The sequence below is a fragment of the Pristiophorus japonicus genome, chromosome 1 (assembly GCF_044704955.1).
Source record: "Pristiophorus japonicus isolate sPriJap1 chromosome 1, sPriJap1.hap1, whole genome shotgun sequence".
NCBI classification, from domain to species: domain Eukaryota; kingdom Metazoa; phylum Chordata; class Chondrichthyes; family Pristiophoridae; genus Pristiophorus; species Pristiophorus japonicus.
In genome coordinates, this window is record NC_091977.1 from 43,079,421 (window position 1) to 43,101,687 (window position 22,267).

General features: G+C 46.7%; 1 protein-coding gene across 1 annotated transcript in view; it reads left to right on the top strand.

Annotated features, from left to right (window-relative positions):
• The window catches only part of LOC139263078 (organic cation/carnitine transporter 2-like), a 138,700-nt gene extending 125,728 nt beyond the window's left edge, over window positions 1-12,972 (top strand). The window contains exon 11 of the mRNA XM_070878620.1: window positions 11,354-12,972. Within this exon, the coding sequence (XP_070734721.1) occupies window positions 11,354-11,385 (32 nt within the window). The 3' untranslated portion in view covers window positions 11,386-12,972. The remainder of the gene's footprint in view (window positions 1-11,353) is intronic.
• The last annotated feature ends 9,295 nt before the right edge of the window (window positions 12,973-22,267 follow it).

Consider the following 22,267-nt stretch of genomic DNA (forward strand, 5'->3'; position numbering starts at 1 on the left):
CTATAATGATGTGGGTTGTGGGGATAGAGGTTCCATTTACTGTGGGCTCCTGAAGCTTGATTGCCTGTGGGGTCTGAGAGTTTTCCCCGAGTTTTTTTCCTAAATTGGTCCGCGCTTTTTTCTGTAATTGATTTTACTTCTGCCAGGTGTTTGCCTGGCCGTTGGGGGAGTGGGGGGGGGGCAGTAGTCGGGGGTCATGGGGTGTACGTGACAAGTCAGGGCTTGATGGACCAACTGGTCCTTTCCTGTCCTTTTTTATGTGTTGACGATGTCGTCAAGATTTTAAAACTATGACTGTAGTGAGAATACTTTAAATTAGGAGCTCTGCATGTAGAGGATCCTTGGTACAGTGGACTTGTGAATGGTCCAACCCACTGTGCTGCCTCCTGTAAAAAAAAATGTACTACTTATCAAATAGGCATTTGTTAAAAAGCAACAGCATAACCTAATCTAAAAACAGAAAATGCTGGAAATACTCAGCAGCACAAAAGCATCTGTGGGGAGAGAAACAGTGTTACGTTTCAGGCCGATGACCTTCCATCAGAAAGTTCTATTCCCATTTCAGATTTTGAGCTTCCGTAGTATTTTGCCTTTCAACTAATGTTCCATTCTCCTCATCATGGGCTCTAAACATAAAATAAAAATGTCACTCTTAGAATTTCTGTCAACAAGAAAATAATACTGTCTTTATGAATTCTACCATTCTAAACTTGTGATGCTAAGAAATGGCAAACGATAGTTTACTGGAACATTCTGCTTATAGTTTGGTGTGAGGTCTGGCTTCTTCAAGAAATAATTGCTTGCTATATGCTGGTCATTGAAACAAGTAGGAAGTGTGACCCTGCTGCTGGACTGAAGGTTTTCTCCTCCCTCTTCTCCATAGAGACAGGGTTTTTCCAAGCATTCGCAATGTGTCTGGATCGAAATTCCTCCATCCACTATTTTAAGCAAGACATTCAGCTGTTTATTTCAAAAAATGTAATGAATTAATTGAGATAACGGACAGAGAAATTTCAATGCCTTCGTCACTATTATAAATATAGATATCGGCACACTGCAGGAACTGTTTTCACTGCACTTGGTAGTAGAGAACCAGGAAGAGCGGGGAAGAGCTGCCCGTGCCATCAGGTGGCACACAAGGAAAACGTCAAGTGCTGTCGCTCTGCTACACAGAGGTTCCCCTGTACCAGACACAGTGGCATGGAGATGGTGGTAGAGATGTCCCTAAGGAGGTTGAGATTTAGCAGGGAGATATTGACAGGACCATGCCATCCCCTTCACAAAGACCTCTGCAGAGCGCATAAAAGCCATGCAATACTGTCAGTGGTCAACAAAGTAAGTATACCCCTAAATCTTTATATATTGGGTATCTTCCAGAGTAGCATTGGAAGCATCTGCAGTATCAGCTGGTTTGGAACATAGGAACAGGAATAGTCCATTCAGCCCCTCAAGCCTGTTCCATCATTTAATTAGATCATGGCTGATCTGTATCTTAACTCCATTTACCTGCCTTGATTCCATAACCCTTAATACCCTTGCCTAAAAAATCTATTGATCTCAGTTTTGAAATTTTCAATTGACCTATTTGGCGGAGAGTTTTCCTGATTTCCACTACCCTTGTGTGAAGAACTGCTTCCTGACATTCCCTGAATGGCCTAGCTCTAACGTTAAAGTTATCCCCCCTTGTTCTGGACTCGCACACCAAAGGAAATAGTTTTCTTTCCCTATCTACTCTATCAATTCCTTTAAATAGCAAATCCTGAATGTTCAAGGAGGTCAAAGATGTATTATTCAGCAGAACCAACAGAGGTCATTCTGAGAGGGCAGCACAATTCCACAGAACTGCTGCTTTTTTACAGATCTAGAAATTTGCGTTGCATCCCGTTTGGGGCGATAACTTTTGAAGGAGCGCAAAAGTATCGGCAGGCGAAAAAGATTATGCTTTAGCGCAGCAAGAGGGAAGTGGAGTGCTAAATCAAGTGCTACCACTTCCCTTAGAGTGCTAAAGTGTGTGAGAGGAGCGGTAGTGGCAGAGCGCTGAGCAATGGTCAGCGCAGCGCTGCCGTCCTTACAGGCTGCTTAAAGGGAAGGGCCAAAGCTGGGGTGATTGAATCTTCAGGCTGTCTCTGTGGGGCCACGGGACCTACACTACGTGCAGAACAGCCCCAAGCACTCTGAGAGTGGAGTGCAGAGGAATCATGGGGTCAAAATCAATCAGAAGGCACCAGACTGGTGAGAGCAATAAATTTTGCCGTACCTGACCACCACTGTTTTCAAATATTGCTCCCCAAGCAGCTAGCCGAGTTGACAACGACTCCTGCAGCTGCCAATTTTGATGCCTGGCCAGGCTGCAGGGGGGGGAATGGGAGTGAATATCACATCCGAGGCACTGCGCATCGAATGATGTCTTGACCTACGGGGCGCAAGAGACCGAGGAAGTAAGTCTTAGCACCCGCGCAAAACCGCCAAGGAAGTTCGCGGGCATCGGTGAAATCACCGCGTTCGATCGGGGACCCCTTAGCACCCCTTTACCGCACCCTGCAGGTGCTAATGCGAAGTGCAAACAAGGCAAATTTCTCCCCACAGAGTCTAATAGATCATTGACTATATCCATGTTGCCATTCAGGCCCCTGTATTGTTCCCTATATAACCTGATAAAGATTTTGTTGGCTCTTGGTGGATATGGTATGGAACCAGAAGGTTAACATTCACATTAAAAATGGTCAGACAAAGGATTCTGGGATATTTTTTACCACTGCCACAGTTCCTTTATGAACACTTAACATACAATGTAGTAATTCCCTCTCTGTACTTGTTTTAACATGGATGTTAACCTATGAGCAAAATATTATGCAGGTCCTTGCCTACTTCCTTGGAATCTCTCATTATGTTTTTGTTTTAAGGCTTTTATCTATGTCATCGTGATTTGAAGGGAAATTAAGGGAGGAGGGATCGCAGCAAGAAGATTAAGGCAATTCACTTCGGCACTGGCTGATGATGTAATCGTTGGCTTCACCGAGAGCTTGTTAGAATTCTGTTGGTTCTAATCATTCCTGTATTGCAAAACCGCCATATGTGAGTCAACAATGTAACCCCACTTTTTAAAAAAGGAGGGAGAGAGAAAACAGGGAATTATAGACCGGTCAGCCTGACATCGGTAGTGGGTAAAATGATAGAATCAATTATTAAGGATGTCATAGCAGCACATTTGGAAAGAGGTGACATGATAGGTCCAAGTCAGCATGGATTTGTGAAAGGGAAATCATGCTTGACAAATCTGGAATTTTTTGAGGATGTTTCCAGTAGAGTGGACAAGGGAGAACCAGTTGATGTGGTATATTTGGACTTTCAGAAGGCTTTCGACAAGGTCCCACACAAGAGATTAATGTGCAAAGTTAAAGCACATGGGATTGGGGGTAGTGTGCTGACGTGGATTGAGAACTGGTTAGCAGACAGGAAGCAAAGAGTAGGAGTAAATGGGGACTTTTCAGAATGGCAGACAGTGACTAGTGGGGTACTGCAAGGTTCTGTGCTGGGGCCCCAGCTGTTTACATTGTACATTAATGATTTAGATGAGGGGATTAAATGTAGTATCTCCAAATTTGCGGATGACACTAAGTTGGGTGGCAGTGTGAGCTGCGAGGAGGATGCTATGAGGCTGCAGAGTGACTTGGATAGGTTAGGTGAGTGGGCAAATGCATGGCAGATGAAGTATAATGTGGATAAATGTGAGGTTATCCACTTTGGTGATAAAAACAGAGAGACAGACTATTATCTGAATGGTGACAGATTAGGAAAAGGGGAGGTGCAATGAGACCTGGGTGTCATGGTACATCAGTCATTGAAGGTTGGCATGCAGGTACAGCAGGCGGTTAAGAAAGCAAATGGCATGTTGGCCTTCATAGCGAGGGGATTTGAGTACAAGGGCAGGGAGGTGTTACTACAGTTGCACAGGGCCTTGGTGAGGCCACACCTGGAGTATTGTGTACAGTTTTGGTCTCCTAACTTGAGGAAGGACATTCTTGCTATTGAGGGAGTGCAGCGAAGGTTCACCAGACTGATTCCTGGGATAGCGGGACTGACCTATCAAGAAAGACTGGATCAACTGGGCTTGTATTCACTGGAGTTCAGAAGAATGAGAGGGGATCTCATAGAAACGTTTAAAATTCTGATGGGTTTAGACAGGTTAGATGCAGGAAGAATGTTCCCAATGTTGGAGAAGTCCAGAACCAGGGGTCACAGTCTAAGGATAAGGGGTAAGCCATTTAGGACCGAGATGAGGAGAAACTTCTTCACCCAGAGAGTGGTGAACCTGTGGAATTCTCTACCACAGAAAGTTGTTGAAGCCAATTCACAAAATATATTCAAAAAGGAGTTAGATGTAGTCCTTACTACTCGGGGGATCAAGGGGTATGTCGAGAAAGCAGGAATGGGGTACTGAAGTTGCATGTTCAGCCATGAACTCATTGAATGGCGGTGCAGGCTCGAAGGGCCGAATGGCCTACTCCTGCGCCTATTTTCTATGTTTTGTATGTAACTGTTGTGGATGGAGAAAGAGTCAGACTGAACACTGTGAGCTCAAAGCAAAGTGTGACCTCAGTCTTTTATTGCAGGTCTCCAAAGTGCCTCTCCGACCTATGAAGCCTCCTTAAATACCTGTGCTGCCAAGAGATTATGGGATCCCTTGGGACTCCAGTGGATGAGCCCTCTGGTGGCTGTACAGAGTAAATACAAGTCCACATATATTCCAACACTTTCCCCCCAAAGTCAATAGTGTAACTATTTAAAATGTGAGTCAATCTGCGGCCCTTCTTGCCTTAGTTGATTGTCTCGGTGTGAAAGCTGGTGTTGTTGAATCAATTGTTGGGCCCTTGCTGGGCTGCTGTGCAGCTGGCCTTGCTGGGCTGCCTGGTGTGTTGGGCCCTGCAGGGCTGCTCTGGATGATGAGTTCTGCTTCATGGTCAACCATGATGCCGGTTGCCACTAGTGTGTATGTTGGGGGATCAAAAAAGGTAGGGTCCAAGGTGGGTTGTTCAGTATAGTCTGTGAATCTGAGTTTGATTTGGTCCAAGTGATTCTGGTGAATGAGTCCATTTGAAAGTTTGACCCGAAACACCCTGCTTCCCTCTTTGGCCACGACAGTGCCGGGAAGCCACTTGGGACCTTGTCCATAATTTAAAACAAATACAGGATCATTGATTTCAATCTCGCATGACACATTTGCGCTATCATGGTATGCACTTTGTTGAAGCCGCCTGCTCTCTACCTGTTCATGTAGATCAGGTTGAGCTAACGAGAGCCTTGTCTTAAGTGCTCTTTTCATGAGCAGTTCAGCAGGTGGGATCCCAGTGAGTGAGTGGGGTCTCGTGCGATAGCTAAGCAGAACTCGGGATAGGCGAGTCTGCAGTGAGCCTTCAGTTACCCACTTCAGGCCTTGCTTGATAGTTTGCACTGCTGGACGCTGGTTTAAATGGGGCAGATGTGACATGTTTGATCCCGTAACGGGTCATGAATTCTTTGAACTCAGCACTGGTATAACATGGCCCGTTGTCGCTCACCAGGACATCGGGTAGGCCGTGTGTGGCAAACATGGCCCGCAGGCTTTCAGTCGTGGCAGCGGACGTGCTAGCTGACATTATCTCACATTCAATCCACTTGGAGTACGCGTCTACAACCACAAGGAACATTTTACCTAAGAACGAGCCTGCATAGTCGACGTGTACACTAGACCATGGTTTGGAGGCCCAAGAACATAAACTTAGCGGTGCCTCCCTGGGTACATTGCTTAAATGCGAGCATGTATTACATCTGTGAATGCAGGACTCTAAGTCCGCATCGATACCGGGCCAACACATGTGGGATCTGGCTATTGCTTTGATCATTACAATGCCTGGGTGGGACTGTGGAGGTCATTGATGAAGGTGTCTCTGCCCTTCTTGGGGACCACTACTCGATTGCCCCACACAAGGCAGTCTGCCTGTATAGACATTTCATCTTTGCACTGTTGGAACGGCTTTATTGCTCCCTGAATTTTCACTGGGACACTGGACTAACTCTCGTGACGCACACAGCTTTTGACTAGAGATAATAAGGGGTCCTGGCTTGTCCAGGTTTTGATCTGCCGGGCAGTGACGGGTGATTGCTCACTCTCAAATGCTTCCATAACCATGGCTAGATCTGCAGGCTGCGCCATTTCCACCCCCGTGGTGGGCAATGGCAGCCTACTGAGAGCATCGACGCAGTTTTCTGTGCCTGGCCTGTGGCGGATGGCGTAGTTGTATGCGGACAATGTGAGCGCCCATCTCTGGATGCGGGCTGATGAGTTGGTATTTATCCCTTTACTCTCGGAAAACAGGGATATAAGTGGCTTATGGCCAGTTTCCAATTCGAATTTTAGCCCAAACAGGGATTGATGCATTTTCTTTACCCCATAGACACACGCTAACGCTTCTTTCTCAATCATGCTGTCGGCTCTCTCAGCCTCAGACAGACTCCTGGATGCATAAGCAACCGGTTGCAGTTTCCCGAAGTCATTAGCTTGTTGCAATACACACCCGAAACCATATGACGACGCATCACATGCTAGTACCAAACGCTTACATGGATCATACAACACAAGCAATTTGTTTGAGCATAACAATTTTCTCGCTTTTAAAAAGGCATTTTCTTGGCATTTGCTCCAAACCCATTCGCACCCTTTTCATAGTAAGACATGTAGTGGTTCTCACAGTGTGCTGAGACCCGATAAGAAGTTACCAAAGTAGTTCAAGAGTCCCAGAAACGACCGCAGCTCCGTCACGTTCAGTGACCTCGGTGCATTCTCAAATGCCTCCGTTTTCGCGTTGGTGGACCTGATGCCGTCCAGCGCAATCTTCCTTCGCAAGAACTCCACTTCATGCGCCAGGAAAATGCACTTTGAGCGTTTTAATCTGAGCCCCACACGGTTGCGTCGACTAAGAACCTCCTCCAGGTTCTGCAGGTGCTCGACTGTGTTCCGACTTGTGACCAAGATGTTATCCTGGAAGACCACGGTTGCGGGAGCAACTTCAGTAAACTTTCCATGTTTCTCTGGAATATGGCCGCCGCTGATCGGATTCCAAAGGGGCATCTATTATAAACAAAAAGACCCTTGTGCGTGTTGATACAGTTGAGGGCCTTCGATGATCCCTCCAGTTCCTGCGTCATGTAGGCTGAAGTCAGATCCAGCTTCGTGAACGTCTTTCCTCCCGCCAGCATTGCAAAGAGGTCGACGGCTTTTGGTAGTGGGTATTGGTCCTGCAGGGAGAAACGATTGATAGTTACTTTGTAATCGTCACAGATTCTGACGGTGCCATCTCCCTTGAGGATTGGGACAATAGGACTGGCCCACTCGCTGAACTCGATCGGTGAAATGATGCCCTCTCGTTGCAACCGGTCTCTATCCTTTCTCTCATCATGTAAGGTACTGCTCTCGCTTTATGATGGATGGGTCGCACCCCCGGAATTAGGTGGGCCTGCACTTTTCCTCCTTGGAGTTTCCCGATGCCTGATTTGAACAGCGAAGGAAATTTGTTTAAGACCTGGGCACGCTAAGTGTCATCAGCGGTGATAGCACTCGGACGTCGTCCCAGTTCTAGCGTATCTTTCCCAGCCAGCTCCTGCCGAGCAGCGTGGGACCATCGCCCGGTACCACCCAGAGTGGTAGCTTGTGCACCGCTCCATCATAGGAGACCTTTACGGTAGCACTGCCGATTACAGGAATCACTTCTTTCGTTTCGGTTCTTATTTTTGTGCGAACTGGAGTTAAGTCTGGCCTTGAGGCCTTGTTGCACCACAACCTTTTGAAAGTCTTTTGCCCATGATGGACTGGCTCACGCCCGTGTCCAGCTCCATTGACAGCGGGAGTCCATTTAGTTCAACCTTCAGCATTATCGGGGGACAATTCGTGGTGAATGTGTGCACCCCATGTACCTCTGCCTCCTCTATCTGAGGCTCTGGTTCGTCGTGATCCTCCATGGATCTGTACTCCTCTGCAACATAGTGGTTTGCACGTTTAATAAGCTTAGCAGCTCGCCTGCACATTCGCTGGAGGTGTCCCATTGTTCCACAGCCCTTGCAAACGTACTCTTTGAATCGGCATGAATAGAAACGATGATCACCCCCGCAGCGCCAACAAGGTATTAATGGCCTTGCATTCATCACCCTTGATGATGGACTCTGAGACATCTGCGGACGTGTAGCTGCAGGTATGTGTCACCTGCCCTGTACGTTACGATTCGAAAACAACATCACTTTGTTCACAGTGCTTGTAGCAGCACTTGTGTGCTGGGAGATTTGCTTCGTATTGTCACCGGTGGCAATGAATGCCTGGGCTATCCTATGGCTTTACTCAAGGTTGGGTTCTCTACAGTCAAAAGTTTGCGAAGTATGGTTTTGTGGCCAATGCCAAGTATGAAAATGTCTCTGAGCATGTGCTCCAAATGTCCTTCAATTCGCAATATCCTGCAAGGCATCTTAGCTTGGCGACATAACTCACCACTTCCTGGCCTTCAGACCTTTTGTGGGTGTAGAAGCGGTGCCTCACCATCAGAACGCTTTCCTTCGGGTTCAAATGCTCTCGGACCAGTGTGCACAAATCGTCGTACGATTTCTCCATGTGTTTCGCTGGAGTGAGCAGATTCTTCATGAGGCCATACGTTGGTGCCCCACAGACTGTGAGGAGGATCGCCCTTCATTTGGCAGTGCTCTCTTCCCCATCTAGCTCATTGGCCACAAAGTATTGGTTGAGTCGCTCCACAAAGGTTTCCCAATCATCTCCCTCTGAAAATTTCTCCAGGATGCCCACTGTTCTCTGCATCTTTGGGTTCACTATCTGTATCTCGTTGCCAGTTGTTGTGTATGGAGAAAGAGTCAGACTGAACACTGTGAGCTCAAAGTAAAGTGTGACCTCAATCTTTTATTGCAGGTCTCCAGAGTCCTTTCCAACCTGTGAAGCCTCCTTAAATACCTGTGCTCCCAAGGGATTATGGGATCCCTTGGGACTCCAGGGGATGAGCCCTCTGGTGGCTATACAGAGTAAATACAAGTCTACATATATAACAGTCAACCATGTCTGAGATTGTGGTTGCTGACTGTTTACCTACTTTAAGCTACCTCTTTCCATGCCTGATGTATCATGCACTTCTAAGGAATGACCATCATTGCTTACATTGTGTTCCTGTTCTTCCTAAATCCTTACTGTTTGTTATCGACCTGAAACATTAACTCTGTTTCTCTCTCCACAGTTGCTGCCTGACGTGCTGAGTATTTCCAGCATTTTCTGTTTTTATTTCAGATTTCCAGCAGCCGCAGTATTTTGCTTTTGTGACAAATAAGATTTTTTGTTAATTTCAAGTAATTTTACAGCCTCCCTCACCAGATGTCAAGTTCTTCCCTTGAGGGGGGAAAAAATCCAGGAAAGGGTGGAAAAACATTAGGTACAGAAGAATTTTGTCTTCTCTTCTTAGGCAGTCCCTCGGAATCGAGGATAACTTGTTTCCACACTAATATGAGTTCTCAGGTGACTGATGAGTCCAATGCAGGACCTGCAGTCTCTGTCACAGGTGGGGCAGGCGGTGGTTGACGGGACGGGTGGGTGGGGTGCTTGAGTTGTCGTGCGCTCCTTCTGCTGTTTGGCGCTTGGCATCTGCTTGCTCCCGGAGAAGAGACTTGAGGTGTTCAGCGCCTTCCCAAATGCTTCTCCTCCACTTTAAGTGGTCTTGGGCCAGGGATTCCCAGGTGTTGGTGGGGATGTTTCACTTTTTCGAGGAGGCTTTGAGGATTTCCTTGAAGTGTTTCCTCTGCCCACCTGGGGCTCACTTGCTATGTCGGAGCTCCAAGTAGAGCACTTGTTTTGGGAGTCTAGTATTGGGCATGCGGACAATGTGGCCTGTCCATCAGAGCTGATCGAATGTGGTCAATGCTTCGATGCTGGGGATGTTGGCCTGAGCGAGAACACTGACGTTGGTGCACCTATCCTGCCAATGGATTTGCAGGATCTTGTGGAGGCAGTGTTGGTGGTATTTTTCCAGTGCTTTGAGGTGCCTGCTGTACATGGTCCATGTCTCTGAAGCATACAGAAGGCGGATATCACTACAGCTCTGTAGACCATGAGCTTGGTGCCGGGTTTGAGGTCCTGGTCTTCAAACACTCTCTTCTTCAGGCGAGGAAGGCTGCACTGGCACACTGAAGGCGGTGTTGGACTTAGTACGAATGTGTTAACATCTGTGCAGGAGAAAAACAGTTATAAAATATAAATCCTCTCTTGTTTCGCTGCTCAGATGCTTATTGTTTAGCTACGTATTTCCAGCAGTTTCTACTTTTATTTTAGATTTCCAGAATTTGCACTTTTTCCTTTTTTTATCTTTCTCTGAGAATTTGGTCTTTCACTGTCATTTACAAACATTTTCTCCCAAACAAACCTGCCTCCTACTAATATTGAAAAGTTGAGATCTGTTCATGAATTTATATGTGAAAACTAATGTTATGAATGTGCGCTGCTGGCATACAGCCTTGTCCATTGGGCGCGCACAGAAGAAAATCACAAGAGCACCCCCGGTAAAGTAGCACACCCACAATTTCCAGCTCCAGGCAGCCAGGGTTTGGACTGCACACTCATAAAAATTTACCTTGTGGTATCCAGTTCGCCAGTCATAAACTGTAAAAGTCACTTAAAACTACAAAGCAATAGATTTCCTTTTGTCAACTTGCAATGCAAGAGACAGCAAGCTCTGAAACAAAGTAAGAAACTTGAAATATTCTGACCTCTTCAAAGTTCCTTCACAGTAAAAGATAGCTTTGTAGCAAGGGGTACATGTGATGTGACATCGTTTCAGCACCTGAAGGGCTGTTATCCAAACCTACATTTATAATAACGCTGTTTTGTATACTTAATGATGATGGATATTGTGCATGGCATCTTGAGCTAAGAGCTGTGGATAGTATGCAAGTGAATGTTCTTTCACTGTCAGCAAATTCCAAGGCTCTGTCTGATACCTCACACCACAAAGGAACTGCTTTCACAAGTGTTTGCTCAGTCTATACCTTTATCTTAGTTTGCTAGCGGCAGTTTTCTTCATCAAGCAAGATGTAGACATCTGACCTGTCCCACTAATGGAAACCAAAAGAGCAATATGCCTACAGGGGAATATTGTCTAGTGCGCTACAACAGATACAGTGACTTTGCCTGTGCAGTAAAATGGGTTCAATAGAAATCGTGTAAAATAGATAAATAATTACATTTAATAGTAATAGACCTCTCATTAACTTTGTGCTAACAGATTCTGAGTATTATTAATCATTAATTTAACTGTGTTTACATGTTTATCTGTTTCAGGTCCATACACACATGAACACCATGATAATTGATATGGATATGGATTAAAAACTTAAACGGAACAATGTCCAAAATTCAAAAAGGATGTCTTGCAAAATCTCATGAAAGGGTAACATTTCAATGGCACAATTAATTGACAAAATGTAAAATGCAACTAGAAGAAATCAATAATGATGGCATAAATTATGTTAAAGTCCTTCACATAGAAACATAGAAAATAGGTGCAGGAGCAGGCCATTCGGTCCTTCGAGCCAGTACCACCATTCAATAAGATCATGACTGATCATTCCCTCAGTACCCCTTTCCTGCTTTCTCTCCATACCCCTTGATCCCTTTGGCTGTAAGGGCCATACCGAACTCCCTTTTGAATATATCTAACGAACTGGCCTCAACAACTTTCTGCTGTAGAAAATTCCATAGGTTAACCAATCTCTCAGTGAAGAAGTTTCTCCTCATCTCGGTGCTAAATGGCTTACCCCTTATTCTTAGACTGTGACCCTTGGTTCTGGAACTCCCCAGCAATGGGAACATTCTTCCTGCCTCTAACCTGACTATCCCGTCAGAATTTGATATGTTTCTATGAGATCCCCTCTCATTCTTCTAAACTCCAATGGATATAAGCCCAGTTGATCCAGTCTCTCCTCATATGTCAGTCCTGCCATCCCGGGAATCAGTCTGGTGAACCTTCGCTGTACTCCCTCAATAGCAAGAACATATTTCCTTAGACTAGGAGACCAAAACTGAACATAATATTCTAGGTGTGGCCTCACCAAGGCTCTGTACAACTGCAGTAAGACCTCCCTGCCCCTATATTCAAATCCTCTCGCTATGAAGGCCAACATGCCATTTGCCTTCTTCACCGCCTGCTGTACCTGCATGCCAACTTTCAATGACTGATGTACCATGACACCCAGGTCTCGTTGTACCTCCCCTTTTACTAATCTGTCACCATTCAGATAATATTCTGTCTTCCTGTTTTTGCCACCAAAGTGGATAACCTCACATTTATCCACATTGTACTGCATCTGCCATGCATTTGCCCACTCACCTAACCTGTCCAAGTCACCCTGCAGCCTCTTAGCATCCTCCTCACAGCTCACACCGCCACCCAGCTTAGTGTCATCTGCAAACTTGGAGATATTACATTCAATTCCTTCGTCTAAATCATTGATATATATTGTAAATAGCTGGGGCCGCAGCACTGAGCCCTGCGGCACCCCACTGGTCACTGTCTGCCATTCTGAAAAGGACCCATTTATTCCAACTCTCTGCTTCCTGTCTGCCAACCAGTTTTCTATCCACGTCAATACAATACCCCCAATATCATGTGCTTTAATTTTGCACACTAATCTCTTGTGTGGGACCTTGTCAAAAGCCTTTTGAAAGTCCAAATACACCACATACATTGCCTTCACACAAGGCACAAACGTGTCAATATTACTGACCCAGGATATCCCTACTGGACCACTGAAAAGGAACTGAATTACTATGATAATCTGGAGTAACTGATGCCCAATTCCATCCTCCATATTGCTGCCCAAGAATATGGCCTTTATGAGGCCAGCAAAGTGTTGGGACTGAGGAGCTCAAATGAGTGCAACTGAAGAATGCTACATGCTGGGAGAAATCGGTGGGTGGGGCCGAGGGGGATTGCAGGCCAGGTCAGGAGACAGATCGGAGGACGGGGGGATGGAGGGATGGAGGGGAATTTGGAAAGTGGGTTGAGAAAGTGGCTGCTGCTTATCTCAGCTCCACCTTCAGTTAAGTATATTTCAATAAAAAGAAAGACTTAGATTTATATAGCGCCTTTCACGACCACCGGACATCTCAAAATGCTTTACAGCCAATGAAGTACTTTTGGAGTGCAGTCACTGTTCTAATGTGGGAAACGCGGCAGCCTTTTTGCGCACAGCAAGCTCCTAATTTGCGCACAGCAATGTGATAATGAGCAGATAAACTGTTTTTGTTATGTTATGTAACATATATCATATCATCTTGGCAGTCCCTCGAAATCGAGGAAGACTTGCTTCCACTCTCAGGTGATTGTACAGTCCAATACGGGACTTACAGTCTCTGACACAGGTGGGACAGACAGTGGTTGGAGGAAAGGGTGGTGGGGAGTCTGGTTTGCTGCACGCTCCTTCCTCTGTCTGCTTTTGATTTGTGCATCCTCTCGGCGACGAGACTCGAGGTGCTCAGCGCCCTCCCGGATGCTCTTCCTCCATTTAGTGCGGCATCTTGGACCAGAGATTTCCAGGTGCCGGTGGGGATGTTGCATTTTATCAAGGAGGATTTGAGGGTGCCCTTGAAACATTTCCTCTGCCCACCAAGCCTCAGTTGCCATGTAGGAGTTCCGAGTAGAGAGCTTGCTTTGGGAGTCTCGTGTCGGGCATGCGGACGATGTGGCCCACCCAAGCTCATTATTAACTAGCAGTCCCAAGGCCTGGTTTTTCTGAGCATTCTCTGTCTCAGGGCATACCAATCTTGCAGTGGGGTCCTCTAGCAACCCTGTTTCAACATAAGAAATAGGAATGTAAAAAATAGGAGCAGGAATAGGCCATTTGGCCCATCAAGCCTTTCAGTTGTGAGCACAGCATGATAACCTTTTGTCCTTTTCCAATATAGCGTGCGGCTCACTTCCAGATGGAAATGTGCGCGCAATTTTTGTCCACCATATTGGAACCTTAGTAGGCCTGGTAGCACCCAAAAAATGGGCACTGAGCAACCACATTTCTAGGCCTTTGTCTATTTTGTAAATACTGTTACGGTCAGTGCTCCTGTGAACTTTCTCCCTTATTCTTTGCATCAGATAATCACTACTTCCTGATTTGCCTCCTCATTTCTTTTCACCTTCAACCCTGGTGGTGTCTTGCAGCATGGATTGTGTCCCTTCACCTGAGTTCCTTAATAAAATAAACAATGAGCAATAGGTGTGGAACGGAGGATGACACCTCAGGGATATTTCATTGTGGGTCAGCTGAGGGAGAACATTCTTTTGAGGAATGATACGCCTTTGGCTGTTTTAAATAAACCACAATAAAATAATTACAGCAAAACGTCTTCTGTAGGTACAAGAAACCAATAGAATGTAGGTCAATCTAAACTATATTATTATATGGTTATCTTCTGAGATGAGATGTTGTTATTTATTTTGTCATAGCTTTGATGGGAGAAGAAGAGGGATTTTAGAAGGGATGATTTTAAATAAAATGGGAATAATGTAGAATAGAGTGTGCAGAGGTCAAAAAATCATCATGACTGCCAATGTGTATTTAGCTACATTCTGAAAATGTGAATATTATCCAGAATTATTATTACTTCTATATCATTTTAAAACTGTATTGTCATTGAAAATCTGTCAATAAAATGAGAGTATGAAAATTTACTTTTGTGTTTCAATTTTTTAAATTATATTCTATTTTTCTTTCATAGAGCTTTCCTGTGCCATACCAAGAGTACAGTCATTAGACCTGCTCCTGGGTTTCTGACAATACAGTTCCATTGCCGGTTCATTCAGAAGTGCATGAGAGCAGCCTAGGATGAGAGGGCTTTTATTTTCCTTACCTTACTGTGGAAATGTTTGAGTCATGTTTGCTGCATTCTTCTGCTGTCACCTTTGAGATTGGGAACTCGCTATATGAGAACTCACAGGCAGCTACTTGTGTCTACAACTCCTCGGAGTGACATGCTGCAGCTCTAACTTACCCCATAATCATAATACTGTCAGGATCGTCATGTCATTTCATTGTTTTTGCACTATCGTAGTATGATAGTTCATTTCACATGCTCAAAGCTGCAGTTTGAATGGAAACTAAGGAGGATCATCAGTGGTATGGATTGTGAGCATTTTTCACACAGAATCAGTTTTGATGCATTTCTCATTTCCACTAATTGGCAATTAATCTTATGATTAAGAATGAGAGGTGATCTCACTGAAGCATATAAAATTCTTAGAGGGCTTTACTGAATTGATGCTGAGAGGCTGTTTCCCCCTGGCTGGAGAGTCTAGAACTAAGAACTAAGAGTCACAGGACTAGTATTTTGGCTTTTAGCGATTTCGCCCCGTTTTTGGGCGATAATCACGTCAAAAAATTTTTTTTTAGCACTGGGGTACCATTACTGCCAGAGCTCCTAAAATTCGGCAAACAGTGAAGAGCAATAGTGATAAATCCAGCATTGCACAACTAAATTTGTGCGCCAGAGCCGAACATTGCAAGCAAAAGCAAATATCGGACCTTCTGCGCATGCGAGAATATTTGTGAGGGGAATTTTTCTTTTCGCTATTTTTTTCTTCTTCCCACATTTCTGGTCAGCTGTCAGGGAACGCCCACACATGCGCAGTACACCTAGGGCTGAATCATCCATTTTTAGATTGCATTCACGATGGAAGGAGATGGGAGCAGGCAGTGAGCCAGAAAATTTAGTAATGAGGCCAATGAGGCCCTTGTCACTGCTGTGGAAAGGAGATGGGTGGAATTAAACAGGATGGGTGCAAATAAACCCCTCCCAGTGGTTTTTCGGCACATTTGGACCAGTATCTTGTATTGCATTGACGACATCCGAAGGACCCATACCCAGTGCCACAAGAAGTTCAATGGCCATTGCAGGGTACTTAGTATAACTAATATTTTTATTGATGCACTCCTTCATTACTTAAATTATAAATCTGACACATGTTGGTATAGGTAAGCTTAATGTTGCACCTTATTTGCCATGAATGATCTTTACACATTATTAAGATTGCTTTCTGAGATCTTAAAAGATGTTTCTGCACTTCAATGTCTTCCTCATGAACCACATGCAACCTCCAGTGTTGTATTAAATGCACACAGTATGGTATAAGTATTTGGTGGCTATCTGTGTGTGCCATAAGAGCAGATGGGCCCTCTGGTAACCATTCCTGTCATGTATTCAACCAGCATTGTAACCCATGTATAAACTGACCTAAGTTGTACATCGTGAGAACACTGACCACTAGGTGGGAGACACTCCTAACCTGGACCTTCAGGTATAAAAGGGGAAGCTCCACCCACCTTCATCACTTGAGTGCTAAGGAATAAAGGACAGGTCACAGACTGACCTTCTCTCAAGCATGGGCCTTGTGTGCATTTATACTGTGTAGTAAGGACGTATCAATGGCAACAAGAAACTGGGATTTAAACCACGCGAGCATGGCCACTAGCAGAACAGACGAGAGGTACTGTGTTAAGGAATGGTTGGGACAGAGATTCAACATTGTTAAAGCAGCACACAGTTCTCCAGGCAGACAAGGGCAGTCAGGCATGCTCCAACATGTAGTCGAACCCAGAGGGGGAGTTCGACAGAGACAATGGCAAGCTGAACAGCGATTCACGCCATTGCAAGGGACAATGCGGCCAGTAATGGGGCCATCAACACCTGTTAATGGTGCACTCAAGGGCAATAACAGGGGCAGTCAGGGACGATCGACTGGCAAGGGACCTTTTGTTTCAAACCGCAACTCATGCTGGAGGCGTGGAGGCATACATTCAGCCGGAGTTTGCAGAGATGAGCAAAATACCTGCAGAAATTGCAGAAATGGACACTGGGGGAAATTGCTGGAAGCTGAAGTTCAGCGAGTTCATGTGGAGCACGTATACAGTTCATACACCAGGATGCCACCGATAATGATGAAATTGCTCCTCAATGGCATCCCAGTATCAATGGAGTTAGACACGGGTGCCAGCCAGTCCCTGATGGGTATCAAACAGTTCGAAAAATTGTGGGCATCCAAGGCCAGGAGGCCAAAATTATCGCCGATTGACGCACAGCTACGGACTTACACAAAGCAGATCATTCCGGTGCTAGGCAGCGCCACGGTAGTCGTGACCCACAAAGATTCGGAGAACAGGTTGCCACTCTGGATTGTCCCAGGGGACGGTCCGGCACTACTGGGGAGGAGTTGGCTTGCTGTCATGAACTGGAAATGGGGCGATGTCAATGCAATTTCCTCTGTGGAGCGAGTATCATGCTCACAGGTCCTGGACAAATTTAACTCATTATTTCAACCCGGCATTGGCACTTTCATGGGGGCCAAGGTAGTGATTCACATAAACCCGGATGCCAGACCAGTACACCACAAGGCCAGAGCGGTGCCGTACGTGATGTGGGAAAAGATAGAAGGCAAATTGGATCGCCTGTTGAGGGAAGGCATCATCTCGCCAGTCGAATTCAGTGACTGGGCGAGCCCGATTGTGCCGGTGCTCAAGGCGGATGGGTCGGTCAGGGTATGTGGCGATTACAAGGCCACCATCAATCGGGTGTCACTCCAAGACCAGTACCCGCTACCGAGAGCGGAGGACCTCTTTTCGACGCTATCTGGTGGCAAACTTTTTTCAAAATTGGACCTGACCTCAGCTTACATGACCCAGGAGCTGGCGAGTGAGTCGAAGAAGCTGACCACCATCACGACACACAAGGGGTTGTTTGAGTACAACAGATGTCCGTTCGGGATTCGCTCGGCCGCCGCGATCTTCCAACGAAATATGGAAAGCCTCCTCAAGTCAATTCCAGGGACGGTGGTTTTTCAGGACGACATGTTCATCACGGGTTACGATACTGAAGAACACCTCCACAACCTGGAGGAGGTGCTACGCAGACTGGACCGGGTAGGTCTGCGACTGAAAAAGGCGAAGTGCGTCTTCCTAGCTCCAGAGGTAGAATTCCTGGGGATGAGGGTAGCAGCAGACGGGATCAGCCCTACTGCGTCCAAGACAGAAGCGATCCAGAGAGCACCCAGACCCCGTAACACGACGGAGCTGCGTTCGTTCCTGGGGCTCCTGAACTATTTTGGTAACTTTCTTCCCAAATTGAGCACGCTGCTAGAGCCGCTACACGTGCTCCTACGCAAAGGTCACGAATGGGTCTGGGGGGACAGCCAGGAAAGGGCTTTTAATAAAGCACGCAATTTGTTATGTTCCAACAATCTGTTAACGCTATATGACCCATGTAAGAAACTTGTGTTAACGTGCGATGCGTCGTCCTATGGTGTCGGGTGTTGTTGCAGCATGTCAATGCCAAGGGTCAGTTACAGCCGGTAGCTTATGCCTCCAGGAGTCTGTCCCAGGCAGAAAGGGGCTACGGGATGGTAGAAAAGGAGGCGCTTGCATTTGTATATGCAGTAAAGAAAATGCACCAGTACCTGTTTGGCAGGAAATTTGAGCTGGAGACAGATCACAAACCCCTAACGTCCCTTTTGGCTGACAACAAGGCCATAAATGCAAACGCATCGGCCCGCATACAGAGGTGGGCACTCACGTTAGCTGCCTATGACTACACAATTCGGCACAGACCGGACACTGAAAACTGCGCCGATGCACTCAGCAGGCTCCCACTAGCCACCACTGAGGGGGCTACCGAGCATGGTGCTGAGATGGTCATGGCTGTTGAAGCTTTCGGAAGCGAAGGCTCACCCGTGACAGCCCGTCAGATTAAAGTCTGGACAAATAGAGACCCGCTATTGTCTCTAGTCAAGAAATGTTTCCTGAATGGGGACTGGGCAGCCACGTACAGGGCATGCCCTGAGAAATTTAAACCATTTCACAGGCGCATGAATGAACTCTCGATTCAGGCCGATTGCCTACTGTGGGGAAACCGCGTACTCATGCCCCAGATGGGCAGAGAGATGTTCATCAGAGAACTCCACAATGGGCACCCGGGCATTGTCACGATGAAGGCAATTGCCAGGTCACACGTTTGGTGGCCAGGGATAGACGCAGATCTGGAACTTTGTGTTCGCAGGTGCAACACGTGTGCCCAGCTGGGCCATGCGCCCAGAGAAGCCCCCCTTAGTCCCTGGCCATGGCCTGCCAAGCCTTGGTCACGCATCCATGTGGACTACGCAGGTCCTTTCATGGGGAAAATGTTTTTGGTTGTAGTAGACGCCTACTCCAAATGGATCGAGTGTGACATTTTAAATTCAAGCACATCCTCTGCCATGGTAGAAAGTCTACGGGCAATGTTCGCCGCCCACGGTCTACCGGACATCTTGGTCAGCGACAATGGCCCGTGCTTCACAAGCACTGAATTCCAGGACTTCATGACAGGCAATGGAATTAACCATGTCAGAACGGCACCGTTCAAGCCGGCGTCAAACGGCCAGGCAGAACGAGCAGTGCAGATAATCAAACAGGGGATGCTCAGATTCCAAGGGGGTTCCCTACAAACCCGCTTATCATGCCTCCTGTTGGCCAATAGATCCCGACCACACTCGCTCACAGGGGTTCCACCTGCAGAGCTACTAATGAAAAGGACGCTCAAAACCCGATTATCCCTTATACACCCCACCATGAAAGAAATTGTCGAGAGCAGGCGCCAGTCACAATATCACTACCATGACAGGGATGCGAGAGCGCGATGTATTGATGTAAATGATCCTGTTTTTGTCCTCAACTACGCTGCAGGGCCCAAATGGCTCGCAGGCACTGTGGTTGCCAAAGAGAGAAATAGGATTCTGGTAGTTAAACTTACCAATGGACAAATCTGCCGCAAACATGTGGATCAAACAAAAAGGAGGTTCAGCAACCCCATAGAAGAAGCAGAGGAAGAACACGATATAGAGTTCACTCCACCACAGGTGACCGAACACCGGAACCAAAGGGAGGAGAGCCCAGTCACTGTGGGCAGTCCAGACAGGCCTGAGGCACTGCAAACAGCAGACACTCAGGCCAGCGCCCAACAACCGGAGCCCCAACTCAGGTGCTCTACAAGGGAGCATAAACCACCAGAGAGACTCAACCTGTGATCCCAATAAGACTTTGGAGGGGGAGGTGATGTAATGTATTCAACCAGCATTGTAACCCATGTATAAACTGACCTAAGTTGTACACCGTGAGAACACTGACCACTAGGTGGGAGACAGTCCTAACCTGGACCTTCAGGTATAAAAGGGGAAGCTCCACCCACCTTCATCACTTGAGTGCTAAGGAATAAAGGACAGGTCACAGACTGACCTTCTCTCAAGCATGGGCCTCGTGTGCATTTATACTGTGTAGTTAAGACGTATCAATTCCCATTGTCATCTTTGCAGGGAAAGATGTCCCACAACCGCCGGGAGCAGCAGTAGACAGGCGGCTGTCCGCCCCAAAGCATGCCTCTGACAAACACAGAGGAGAGTGTGGCTGGTCTGATCGGTGCCTCAGGGAGGGCAACTACCTGTGAGAATGCTGATCCCCCGTTCGATAGTGAGGGTAAGTCCTGCACACTCCCCGGGCTGGGTTGGGGCAATGTGATGTAATGTCTCTGGACTAGGATTGGGACAATGTGATGTAGTGTCTGTGGACTATGGTTGGGGCAATGTGATGTAGTGTCTGTGGGCTAGGGTTGGGGCAATGTGATCTAGTGTCTCTGGACTAGAGTTAGGGCAATGTGATGCCATGTCTCTGGACTAGGGTTGGGGCAATGTGATGTAGTGTCTGTAGACTAGGGTTGGGTAATGTAATGTTGTGTCTCTGGACTAGGGTTGAGGCAATGTGATGTAGTGTCTGTGGACTAGGGTTGGGCAATGTGATGTAGTGTCTGTAGACTAGGGTTGGGGCAATGTAAGGTTGTGTCTGTAGACTAGGATTGGGACAATGTGATGTAGTGTCTGTAGACTAGGGTTGGGGCAATGTGATGTAGTGTCTATAGACTAGGGTTGGGGCAATGTAATGTAGTGTCTGTAAACTAGGGTTGGGACAATGTGATGTCGTGTCTGTAGACTAGGGTTGGGGCAATGTGATGTAGTGTCTGTAGACTAGGGTTGGGGCAATGTGATGTCGTGTCTGTGGACTAGGGTTGGGGCAATGTGATGTAGTGTCTGTAAACTAGGGTTGGGGCAATGTAATGTGGTGTCTGTAGACTAGGGTTGGGACAATGTGATGTAGTGTCTGTAAACTAGGGTTGGGGCAATGTAATGTAGTGTCTGTAGACTAGGATTGGGACAATGTGATGTCGTGTCTGTAGACTAGGATTGGGACAATGTGATGTAGTGTCTGTAAACTAGGGTTGGGGCAATGTGATGTAGTGTCTGTAGACTAGGATTGGGACAATGTGATGTAGTGTCTGTAGACTAGGGTTGGGGAAATGTGATGTAGTGTCTATACACTAGGGTTGGGACAATGTGATGTAGTGTCTGTAGACTAGGGTTGGGGCAATGTAATGTAGTGTCTGTAGACTAGGATTGGGACAATGTGATGTAGTGTCTGTAGACTAGGGTTGGGGCAATGTGATGTAGTGTCTGTAGACTAGGGTTGGGACAATGTGATGTAGTGTCTGTAGACTAGGGTTGGGGCAATGTGATGTAGTGTCTATACACTAGGGTTGGGACAATGTGATGTAGTGTCTGTAGACTAGGGTTGGGACAATGTGATGTAGTGTCTGTAGACTAGGGTTGGGACAATGTGATGTAGTGTCTGTAGACTAGGGTTGGGACAATGTGATGTAGTGTCTATAGACTAGGGTTGGGGCAATGTAATGTAGTGTCTGTAGACTAGGGTTGGGGCAATGTCATGCAGTGTCTGTAGACTAGGGTTGGGGCAATGTGATGTAGTGTCTGTAAACTAGGGTTGGGACAATGTGATGTAGTGTCTGTAGACTAGGGTTGGGACAATGTGATGTATTGTCTGTAGACTATGGTTGGGGCAATGTCATGCAGTGTCTGTGGGCTACATATAATGGAGTAGCAGCGGTTCTTCAAATGAGCCTGTGCTATGTAACCTTACTCCTGTCACCCTGCCCCCTCCCCTGGTGCTAACCACTCATCTGGTGTTTTCTATTTCCAGATGAGGAGTCGCATGCGCCACAATCTCCGATGGAAGCCTCCACCTCAGGCCATCAGGTGAAGGGGGACGAGGGCGAGGGACTTCAAGGAGAGGAGCAGCCTATTTCGGGGTTGGGGGGGGAGGCGGGGAGACTGAG